Source organism: Centropristis striata, chromosome 19 (genome assembly GCF_030273125.1).
Source record: "Centropristis striata isolate RG_2023a ecotype Rhode Island chromosome 19, C.striata_1.0, whole genome shotgun sequence".
In the NCBI taxonomy this organism is placed as follows: Eukaryota; Metazoa; Chordata; class Actinopteri; order Perciformes; family Serranidae; genus Centropristis; species Centropristis striata.
Window position 1 is genome coordinate 22,535,807 of NC_081535.1, and position 12,510 is coordinate 22,548,316.

The following is a 12,510-nucleotide window of genomic DNA, read 5'->3' on the forward strand; positions in this document are numbered from 1 at the left end:
TTTTCCTGTTTTCACCAAAGGCATATAAATTCCTCGCTTTCATGTGAAAAGAATGAAGACAAAATATCAGCACGTCTTAGGCCGACATCTGAGAGGTTTCCATGAGCCACAGAAAAATGAAAAAAATGCAGGCAGAAAAACACTTGGCAGCTTTTTAATATTGACTCCTTTTCCTCCTTGCCCTCTCTCCCATCTCTCTCTCTCTCTCTCTCTCTCTCTCTCTCTCTCTCTCTCTCTCTCTCTCTCTCTCTCTCTCTATCTGCCTCTCTCTGGGCTTGGAAGCACTTGAATACAAAGTTCAGTGAATTGTTCTGGCATAGCAGCTTGTGTGTAATGACTTCTGACAGCAGTGGAGACAAACTGAAGAGCATGTCTGTCTCTGCATGAGTATTTACAAATCTGCTCTCGGGAACTGCATTCCAATTCTGGAAACACTATTATATGCAAGTCGCCATGAACAACCGCATGTACAGGATGCATATCCGGAGGTGCTGGTTTGACATAAATGGAGAACAAGACTGGAAAGGACATGAGGGGCTCACATTTCCCTCAGAAAAATCTGAAATGTTTGGTATAAAAGTAAAGAATCTGATGTGTTGGAGTAATTTAAGAGGTACAGTTTTGGGGGAGAGCAGCTGCCTGCTCCATCATACAGAGAGCCACTGGCTCGACTCAATCTGGCCGTTGTTCTCGTTTGGCTGCCATCCAACACTGATGGGATTTTGGTTCTGCTATGCATTATGAACTCCTTCCTAAAAGTAAAATGCAACTGTGGTCAGGGTGTGTTCTTCAGTTTGTTATTGAAAAGAAGGCCTTGTGCATTGGAGTGTGGCTGAACAAACTTAGAAGTACCCAAATTTGCACAATACATTTTGAATAGTTACATCCTCAACAGTGACACGGCACCCATATCTATCTCTGTTAAAAGCTGTCTTTGGCCTTGGCGGTCTGGGCTGATGTTAGGCTCTTTGTAGTTAATGTAGACCCTTGAGCAGGTCACCATTTGGGCTCTCTCCACTTTGATGTTGCTCTAAATTGAGTCTGCAGTCATCCTGTTGCTCTGGTATGCCAGCTGAAGGAGGCGAATGAGGGCTGGGGCGGGGGCGTTTTGGGTTGTTTGGCTAAGAACCTCTCCTGCACTTGTCTTGACTCCTCTCTAATCTCTCTAATTGGAATGGGGGGGTCTGAGGGTCCCCTGAGAGCTGCCACATCTTTGTGGTCATAGTGTGGTGATGTGACGGGGTCAGAAGAACAGAGTTATCCGAATGACTGAGTGGTTTTCCTTGCTACACTTTGTTCTGCTGCCCCCGAGGCCCCAACAGATCCATTCTGTTTTCATTCCAAGTGCTGGGTGTTTGTTTACATGGTGTGTGGCTGAGGTTGTTATTCCTCTTCACACTCTTTTGCTTGTTAAGTGTTATTGTTGGGGGATAGGAAATGCTCCTTACCAAAAGGTAAAGTACTGGGTAATTTGGATTTCACACCGTGGCTCACATTTGCACAGAATGGGCAGTAAAAAAAAAAAGCCAAATGCATTTTTACTTTTACTTTTCTCATGTGTAGAGCTCCTCCCAGCTCTATGTCTGGAAACCATAGGTCTTAAACCTTTAAACTGTCATGTCTTTATTGGCAAATGTGTTCACGGTTATGCTGTATCATAGCTCTGCAATCACAGCTTGTTATGTTTCATGGCGAAAAGTGTAAGACAGGAGCTCTGCATGTGTTATAACAGCTGTCGTCTCCCCCTGCAGGGAGGCAACACAATCCCAGTGTTTTCCAGAGAAGCTGTGCCTCATTACATACGGCTCTCAATGCAGGGACGAGCAATTATTCAAGAATGAGGCCACAGAAGTTGAACTATATATCATGTGGAATCCAAACTTTGTAGTAGCATTATACAAAGCTGGAGATTTATGGGTAGATTACAGAGAACATCTTTTATCTTTCTGCTTTTAAACAATAAGAAAAAACATTAGTAGGAAGTAATTAAGTACAGTTTTTAGTTTGCAACTTTATACTTCTACTCCACATTTAATTCAACTTACCAACTATGATTAACAGTAAGATTAATAATACAAAATATAGGTTAAGAAAATACTTTATTGCTTCAAAGAGGGAATTCACATCTTTACCATCTTTACCAGCTACAATATTAAAGAGATGTGCACATAAATTAATCAATAATTAAAATTCAATAATATAATATATAGCCATTCTGCAAAATGACTATTTTCACGTTTGGTTATGTGTTTTTTTTAACATTGTTATTTGTAAAATTTTGTGTGACTTTTTCTTAAGTATTTCTACACTGTGGTATTGTTATTACTTACTACTAGTAAATATATCTTAATACTTCCACTGTGAAAAACAGTTTATAACCCTATAGATATTAAAAGAAAAAAAGTACAACTGTGGTAATAACATTATTAGGTATATCAATAGAGTCAATAGACTGACCACTGGAGTTCTTTCACCCATCAGCAGCTATGACTGCATGACTCATAACTTTATAACTTTATTTATAATAATTATTTCTGCAATAAAAACTTTCTGTAGAAACCATGTGCAATAATTACATTTGTCATAATGGTCTTGAATATACATATTTGTATATATCCCTATTTACTTAAAATTGTATATATATATATATATATATATATATATATATATATATATATATATATATTCCCATATTTCTATTTTATTCTATTTGTACATATCTTTATTTACTTAAGACTTGCATTTTTATTTTATATTGTTCTATATTTAGTGTAGAGTTTAGTGTAGATTTTTTAAACCTTTTTTATTAACAGAATTGCTTTATATTCAATACAGCAAAAACTATAACAAAACAATTACCCTCTGATATCAATAAAGTATTTCTGATTCCGATTCTAATGATTTGCTAGTACAAGTCGTTGTTTAATCATAACATAATAAAAGAGTTCAGTTGAAAAACTTTAGCTTCAGTTTAAAAACAATTGCCTGCGTCACTGCCCGCGTGTGACGACACAATCACAACAGTCGATCGGACCAATCAGAGGCGGTTGTTGCAGAAACTTAATCAGCCCATCATCACACAGCCTTCATCACAAAGCTGCTGCAGCTTCGGTGGATGCGGGCTGCATGTGAAAGCTGATGAGTCTCGAAAAGTTTAGGAAACAAGTTTGTCCAAACTTTTACTCGTCTGTGTGGGTGCTGAGCGACAAATAGGCTCACGTGAAGCCTCCAAAACCGGACTGGGACTGGCGAGAACTGGAAACTTTTTTCTCAACTCTGAAACTTTTTTAATTTTTTTTAAATTTTAGATCTTAACATGATCGGCTTGTTATGGACCTTGTTGAGCTGCTTATTGACTGCCCCAACTGTGACATGACATGAAACCATCTCGGAGTAACTCTGTTCTGACGCAGCGCGATGGAACTACAGAAGCCCATATGAAGTCTAACTATTTTAAGCTTCATTCTTCCTGGAAATGGCAAGTCGTGCCAAATTGATGGAGCGGACAGCGGTTCTGATATGCAGTGTTGTGATCCTAATCATCGGTCTATGTGTCGGATCTCCTAACCACAGTCGCCGGCTGGTCTGCTGGAAAGCTATCCTTAAGTGCCACGGAGAGCCAGAGTGCCATTACGCTTATGATCAGTACCTCTATGCGTGCGCGTCTGTCCTCACCGGTGACCGTAAGAAGTGTCCCAGCCACTGCATATCTTCTCTCATCCAGCTCAATCAGACCCAAAGCGGCCCGGCTCTGGAGGACTGCGACTGCGCCCTTGACCCGGTCTGCAGGAGCACCAAGCAAGCAATAGAGCCGTGCTTGCCGCGGACCAGCACCCTGGGATGCACCGAGGCCCGGCGGCAGTGCGAGGCGGACCCGTCGTGCAGCTCAGCCATGGATGATTATTTATTTCACTGCCGGAAACTTTTCGGAGGGGAAAGGTGCTCGGACGAGTGCCGGAGAGTGATCACCAACATGCGCTCGATACCGAAAGCGCAGCAGCTAGACACTTGCGTGTGCGACGGCACGGACAGGAACATATGCGAGTATATAAAAGTCAGCATGAAAACTTACTGCTCTGATTCCAGTGATCGGTTCGCGGGGAGCGGCTTTTCAGACACTGAGGACGATTCCGATGACGATTATATCGACCAGGACAGTTATCAATATGTGGAAAACTCAAGTGACTCCCCACCTTGTCAGACTGCCCTAAATGTCCTGACCACCATTTTGGTTTTAACAAAATTTATCTGAAAAGGTGCTGCCTTTAAGGGCAGTTAGAAAGTCAGTAGTGTGGCTCATTGTGAGTCAAAAATCTCTTTGTCAGCCATTTTTGTCATTAAACTAACATTTGGGGTCAACACTAAACTTTCTGCTACAGATATGCACAAGTTCAGAACACTTAAAGTTTCTTTTTTTAATCACTCAATAGCATATGTTATATTTCACATTCAAAAGCTAAAGGAGCCTATTTTTGTGTAAAGATAGATTGTACAGTATATTGTATAAAAGTATTTTTGTCAAGATATTTGTTTGAGTGACAAGAGATTTGCACTGTATGGATAGATGAGTCCCACTCTTTTACTGCATTATGACCACAGAGGAAGGAAAAAATGTTTTTAAAGTGCCTAAAAGTCTTAAAACTGGGTTTTTCACCATGATGTGACCATATCAGAGGCTTGCTCTGAAAGCAGAGCAATTTTCCTTTACCAGCTGCAAAGAGACTTTCTCCACAACCCCTTCATTACAAACCAAAGTTGATGTAAGCCACTGAAATGTGTCTAAATTCAGATAATGCATCTGAGACAAGAAGCTCCTTAAGAGGGATACACTTGACTTTTGCAAACATGGATGTTTACGGCTAAGATATAAAGTGTTAATTCATGAAAATACTGTTCAAACAGACAAGGAAAAATAAGGTGAACTCCTCCTCTTGGGGGATCTGCAGCACAAGTGGAGCCAAGAAGCTGTTGGGTCAGTTTGTTTATACTCACCCCGTGTGTTTGTTAGAAGTCCTTACAAAGACACACTGAGAGAAAAAAGATGTCTGTGTTCGGGTGAGTGGAGATATTAAGTGCCCATTAGGAACACACTCCTCTGAATGTACATGCACATTTAATAAAGAGATTTAAAATGATTCCTTTGAAGATGTTTGGCTCTGTCTGTTTCAAGTTTCAGACTTCATTTATTGATTAGAGTGTGTCAGGTTAATTATAGCTTTGCAGAAATAATTATCAAAAGTTATCTATCTCTGTGCTTTTATTAATACATTTAAGTAACTCAGGTTAATTGGGTTTGCAGAAATATTTTATAAAAGTTATAATCTAACCTTTTCCCATGATTTTGTTTTGAAAATTAAACTATCAACAGATGAATCTGTGACAAAATATTTTCTCTGAAGACATTTAACACTATATATACCAGGTGTCACTGAAAGTACAGTAATTGCAGAAATGGGAATCTGTGGTTTTAACACTTTTGCATCAGAATAATTCCCTCCAGTTATAGTTCTTCAGGTATTGTTAGTTACCTAAACTCTAAGTTTCAAGTACAACTCAAAAAGGCTGTAAAACAAAGCAAAGTTACTACATTTACCTGCTTCACAGTCTTTCTTCATCACCTTTACGTGGCTTTTTTGCTTGAAAAATTATCAACAGTTTGTTTTTAATCAGTACAGATGTTCCAACATGCAGAACATTTCTCAAGAGGTGGTGATCAAGTGTGTCCGATTTTCTTGATGCACAGTATTAAGGCCACAAATAGATTCAGTTTTCTGTTAAAACCTTTTTTCAGCCCCAAAGGCTTTGCCATTCTTAGACTATTGAATATTGATTTGTAAACATCAACAGATAATTGGTTTCATGCCGTAACAACTGTAATTCACATTTTAAATGGTTCCTCAAAAAGATAAGTTACATGGTAATAAATGCGGTACGACTGATGAAATTGAAATGTTTTTATAGGTAAATTAACTTCATAAATGTGCTTATAATTAATTAGATTTTTACAATAAGACAACATGTCACAGACAAACAGGTTCCTATAATTTCTTCTTCATGTATAATGCATTTCAATCAGTGAAAGCAGCGCTAGTGCATGATACATGTGTCTGTTTACATGCCCGTGACTCATGTTATGAGTCCGTCAGCTCTCTCAGCTTACAAAAAGAGCCACTGTCCCCTCCTTCACTTGTGATAATGGGTCTTGAAACTATTAATGGCAGCCATGTTGCTTTTCAAGGAGAAGAGATGGGCCCTCGAGCCCATTGATTGGAAGAGAAGTCGAGTGGCACCTCTATTATGGAGATGCAAAATACACAATGGTGCGGCAGCACAATGTGGGGGCACTTCATTCACTCTTTCCCTCTGTCACCCCTTTCAGGGAGTGGGGGGAGCATGAGGAGACGGCTATCCCAGAGGAAGACGGAGGAGTTATGTGAGAAAGTTCAGCTTTATTGCTCAGTATAACTCCTGCTGATACATTCAGTTGTGCAACAGTTAGTTCTCTTACAATTAGATGTGCTCTTCTCTTATCTCTCTGTAGCTGAGGATAACTCTATCATAGTTTGGCTGTCTTTATTAGACAGTATAACTTTACTGTGAAAAACACAAGCTATCATTAAACAGTCTTAGACCTAAATAATAAATCCTACAATGGCAGCAATTGTTAAAAAAATACTAACAAAGTGCTGTGGGGAAGCCATTTCTGGGCCTTTTGTTATGAGAAGCAAAAGCCTGCCACTGTCACTTTAAGAGCGAAGGCCTCTGCTCCAGCCATTAATAATTGTAATGCCTTTTCATCATTGTTGAGGATAATGAAGGGATGAGAATCATATGGGGGCCCCAGACCATACTTTGCCCTGAAATGTTTTCAATTAACTTTTGGCACCAGAGGAAAATAGGAATGTTGTGTTTTTTTCCCTGCGCCGAAACAGAAAAGAGTCAACGGGGGCTTTTGGTGCAGGGAGCAGAACATCATTAAAATTGCCTCATCATAACTCAAACTGTTACTGGGCCAACCTCCACTCTGCCCCGCCCTAAACCCTTCCTCCTCTTGGTTACATTAAGGGAAAGCAAACAGGCAGCACTGCTTCAGCTCAACTTTATAGACCGTATATTCCTCTGGCATAATGAGTATAGTTCTCATTCTGTCACAACACTAACTGAACATGTAAAATACAGCAAGGAGAAATTATTTGGGCCTGTTTTTGAAAATCAGCAGTGGTGGCGAAAGTAGTCAGAGCTTTTGAGTAAAAGTTGCAAGACGAGAAGTGTAGAAATACAAGCAGAAGGTATAAGCATCAAAATAGACTTAAAGTACTCATTGTGCATAATTATTCATGCATAACATAAATGTTGCAACTACTAAATATAGGGCCAATTTTAAGTACTTTGTATGCTGCTATGTGTGTTATCATATCTTATCATGTCTTAACAAAACATTATATTTTATTTGTTGGCTATATTTTGAATTCATTGTCTAGCAACTAGTAACTAAATATGTCATGTTGAGATCTCATCAGTGTCGTGGAATGAAAAGTAAACTACTCTGAATTGTGGATTAAAATTCTAAAGTAGTGTTATATTTGAATAATTATAAGAAGGCAGATAGCCAATGATGTCCACATCATAGGTAACTGGCCAGTAAAACTCTGTTTGCGTGTAAGTCCAACTTCTGTAAAAGATGAAATGTGAATAATTACAGAGATCGGGGCTCATTCTGACTGGGATCCTGCAAGAGCGATGTCAGTCTGAGACCAGCACTGCATAACTTTACCTGTGACCTAAATAAAAAGCCTGCATTGAGACCAGTCTTTTTTTATCCGGTTGTGTTTATTCTTTGGCTTCCAATCTAAGAACCTGAGACCTTTACAGTATAGTATTGCAGAAAAATGGAAATACTCAAGTAAACCTCAAAATTTTACTTAAGTGCAGAACTTGGGTAAATGTTCTCAAATCAGCTTGATGTCAGATGTGGCTCTATTGTTAGGTCAGTGCAGTGGTATTGCAGTAACTTCCTAAAGTCCCAGTGGAACTTTGCAAAACATGTTGCACTGTTCAGTCACCAGACTGTTTTTTACCCCTGTGGAGCCTATCTTGAAATTACCTTTAATTCAGTTGTGTTCATGTCAGATTCATGTGAGACGGAGTAAAGGTAGAGAAAGAAGGTATTTAAAGTGATAGTTATTTATTTAAAAATCAAACAAGTAATTGTCACTTTGAAACCCTTTACATGAGATTCACAGATTCACATTATTGACCTTGGGAACAGCTCTCCTGGCACAGAGCAGAGTGAGGCGTCTTTATTTAATCTGATACAAAACTGACTCTGATGCAAAAGATTTCAGGTTTTCGTGACATATGATGTTTTGATTTCTTTCGCTGTACTCAAACAAGTTGCAGAAAAAAGTAATTGAATTAGTCTACCGACAGATTTGATTATCTGATTTTCATTACAATGATTTATTAGGGCAATAATACTCACCCTCACTCATTTGCTGATCCTGCAGCCTCTCAAATGTCAGGATTCTGTTTCCCGTGTTTCATTTAATTGTCACTGCAAAGGAGATCATGTTTTCAGTTAAATTTGTATGCTTGTTTGTCTGTTTGTCAGCAGGATTACAGATAAATCAGTGGTGTGATTTGCATGCAACTTGGAGCTGGAGATGGCCACGGGCCAAAGAAAAACCTGCTATATTTTAGAGTCTATCTGATTCACAGGGCAGATATGTGAAATATTTCTTAACTCTCATTAACATTGCGAGATGGGGCAGAGATCTGTGACAGCTTTCCAGTTTCAAATGTAATACTTTTGGGTTACTGACTGTTTAAAAATGTCCTCTTAGTCTTACCAAACTTACTATTTTTAGAGACTAAATGATTAGTCTACTTAAAAAAAGACTTGATCAGCTATTGAATAATGAAAATAATTATTTCTTGCAGTTCTACAGCATTATAACTTGAAGAAAAAAAACAGAAATGTTGCCATGGGATCACACTGAATTGGGTCACTGGTGTAATCACACACCTGGAAAGTTTCATGAGTGAATCTTGCAGGGTTGTAACACTACTCTGACCCACAGACATTTAAACACCTGGCAGAGTACTTAAAACTGCCTCAGTGAGTGTCTCCAGGACACATTTTGTCGTGATAACACACATAAAAACTTACAAGGCGTAAACAGTGCCCCGCCACATGCTGTTGTTGCTGCTAATAAATATATTCCAATATATTAAGCTACTGTAAAGGTTCAGGTTCGTTGATTGGAAGGCCAAGAGTAAACACAACAGGAGAAATAAGTCTGGTCTCAATTCAGCAGGCCTTTATTTAGGTCACAGGTTATACAGCGCTGGACTCAGACTGACTCAGCTCTCGCAGGATCTCAGCCACTTATGAGTTACAAAGCCTAAACAAATGCTCCCACAGGCCGGTGGGAAAGAGGAAAGCTACAATGGAGCAAAGCACTACTGTGACACCCTTTAATGCCAAATGTCTTGAAGCTGAACTGTATTGTAAAGTGTTCTTTTAGTTTGTGTGATTGACCAGCCAGTGGATATTGGACAAGACACAACAAGACAGAAGTATAATTTAAATGGGTCCTTTATTATTCCTATGCATAAATATTTAAAAGTTAGTTGGAGTCCAAAGGACACATGCAACACAAAATTCTCCGCCAGTGTCACACAAAATGCACCAAATCTAGTGCTGATACAGTCTACCCTGTTACAATATAGTGTTAGAATAATCTGTTATTCTGTCTCTGTTTTCTGTCTCTGTCCATGGGGATTACTATCTGATTGACTAGGTCTCTATCAATATCAATATCACTAACTGTGTGTGTGTGCCCTCTCTCTATTCATTTATAGATTAATCATGTAAGATGCTTTTGATACAATGATCATGTACTTATATTGTTTTAAAACTATGATAACTCTAGATACATTTATTTTATCTGCCTAAACTTTCTGTGTCCTATTTAGAGAAAGATTCTATAATCACAAAAATATGTATTTTACGTTTTATATCTTATGTGGAAATTGCAAAATCTGTGTCTCCACTATTATCTCTGCAAGTCATAACAAGGCAGGAGGTTGTGTCTCAAAAGTTGTTCCAGGTCAGGTCACGGACTGGGTGTGCTGAAGCAAAGTCTTCTCTGCTTGGTGACATGACGTGTCCACAATATTGATTAAAACTGACGAATCAACGGTTCGAGAGGGACGCACCTTCTGGAAGAGATCAACTTACATACTTACATACATTCTTAGTAGTTCTGTTCTAGGGACAGAAGGGGGGTTCAGACTTCATGAACTGATCTGCCTTTTTTGTGTAAATCAGGAAAGTGTAGTTTGAACCCAGAGACTCTGTAACTGCAAATTTCTTGACATATTGTAATAAAATTATGTTAAACTGAGAACTTGGGCGTCTCCTGCTCATCATTCCTCATCAAACGATCTGCGCAGAGAAAAAGGTGAGAGTTTTTACTGTTGGAGTCAGATCATTTAATTCTAAAGGCTTCCTCAATGCATTTCTCAACAATAATTTTGGCTAAACAGCTGAATTTTGCGTCATTTTGGTGCATCAGTGGTAGAGGATTGTAATAAAGTCATTTCTCCACTTAAATTTGCACTAAGTTGTATATAGTATCTTAAAAATTGTGCCAACCATTGCGGCTGTAACAAAGAAATTTCCCCACTGTGGGATTAATAAAGTCAAATGTGAATCTGAATCTGAATCTGAATCTGACAAAATGATTTAGTAATGTCAGTTAGGGCAAGTGTGAGTTTTATTGCTTGTATTCAACTTTTTCCAAAATTGAGGTGTGTGTTATTGCTTACTCTCATTTGAAAGTTTTTAAACATGTTGCTAGATTTAGGTTATAGTTAAATTTTAACCTAAACATAAACAAACTTTGCAAAAGCAAAGTAAAGTGTGGAAAAAAACCCCAGTGACCCCCAATAATTGGAGGTTGCGGGGTGGACTTGAGGAAGGCAGGACCCTGAGCTTTTAGAGAGGTGGGAAAGGTGGAGGAGGGGTTGATTTATGATTGAGGGTTAATGGGGGAAGGGGAATGGTATGGGAGAGGGGCTGTGCTGGGTTGAATGTCAGGGATTTCAAGCCTGTCTGAATAACGATGCAGAGAGGGAATATTTAATCAGCCAATCAGATAGGGTCTCTCTATCTGCCATGGCTGTGTAAGGATTGTCCTTTAGTTACCTCCCCTGATTCCCTCCTGCAGCCATGGAGCACTGGTGCAAGTTTTAAGGAGTGAGAGAAGAACAGGAGGAGGGAGGGAACACAAAACATAGCTGACAAGGGGCATAACTTCATTTCCACGGTGCTGGGACAGCTGTGTGGAGTAATCTGCCGTAGCAGCCCTCTAAAACTTCAATGCCTTTAGTGACCCAGGGAAGTAGGGAGGGGGCACCTCCAACTGTGTCCAGGCGTTTAGGAGTGTGAGGGGGCTCCTTTTCACACCCTTCTAAGGGCTTTTGTTAAAAAAAATATCCCTTACCTCTTCCTCATTGAATGCAGGGACTATATGTTTATGAGATGAGGCAACAATGGTTCACATTTTGAAAGCAAACGGAGAATTCATTTTCTCTCTTGTGAGCAACAAGTTGTGTGAAGAAGTGAAGGATTCTGGGATTTAAGTGAAGGTTTTATGAAGTGAAATGAACTGAATGCTCTCTGTTTGTGAAAATATTTTTTTCTCTCTGAACTGTTTGAGCTTTGAAAACCATCTAGCATATGTTTTTTCTATGTTGCAATGAAATTTTATGTTACAAGATGTAAGTTGTATCTGTTGTAATGTTGCATCTGTCTTGAAGATGTATCTACTCACCATTTTAAATGAAGAACATTTTTAGATTGCAAATATTTTATGTTCAATATCTGAAAAAAAAGGGTAAAGAAGTTTTTCTCACCTGATGGAATATATTGGAAATATAACCCATCATACATTTTTCAAAAAGTTTATTTATTCTTTGCTTTGAAAAGTATCTAGAATATTTTTTTTTAAATATGGTAACAGAATTTTATGTTTATGAGATTTTATGTAAGAAGATGTAGGTTTTGCGTCTGTCTTTCACCATTTTAAGTGAAAAAATTATACATTTTAGATTGTGGACATTTTTCATTGAATATCTGAAAAAAAGGACAAATGTGTTTTTTCCACCCGAAGGAATATATTGGAAATAATACCCATTACATGCCAGCATCATTCATTTTTCAAAAAAAGTGTATTCTTTAAATGTCCACTCCTTCCTCAGTTTATAGTATGAGTAAATATTAGTAAAAAGAGAATCGGGCAGTCTATCGATGAAGAGGGGTTCATTATTTTGTGCTAACTGTTCTGTTGAAGGCTGAAGAAAGAACAAAACATTTTGGACTAAGATAATGGCTCGAGGCTGGGTTGCTGTCCGGAGTGAATGGGGTCTCCGCGGAGCTCAATAAGGTCCCAAAGTTTTACTCCATTATGCTGACATCCTAAAGGCCAGGGGGTACCACCCCCA

At 38.7% G+C, this 12,510-nt stretch overlaps 1 protein-coding gene across 1 annotated transcript; it reads left to right on the plus strand.

The window, feature by feature from the left end:
- The first annotated feature begins 3,090 nt into the window (after positions 1 to 3,090).
- Positions 3,091 to 5,208, plus strand: gas1b (growth arrest-specific 1b). The gene has a single exon (XM_059358036.1). The coding sequence runs from the start codon at positions 3,476 to 3,478 to the stop codon at positions 4,250 to 4,252; it is 777 nt and encodes a 258-aa protein (XP_059214019.1). The 5' UTR covers positions 3,091 to 3,475; the 3' UTR covers positions 4,253 to 5,208.
- The last annotated feature ends 7,302 nt before the right edge of the window (positions 5,209 to 12,510 follow it).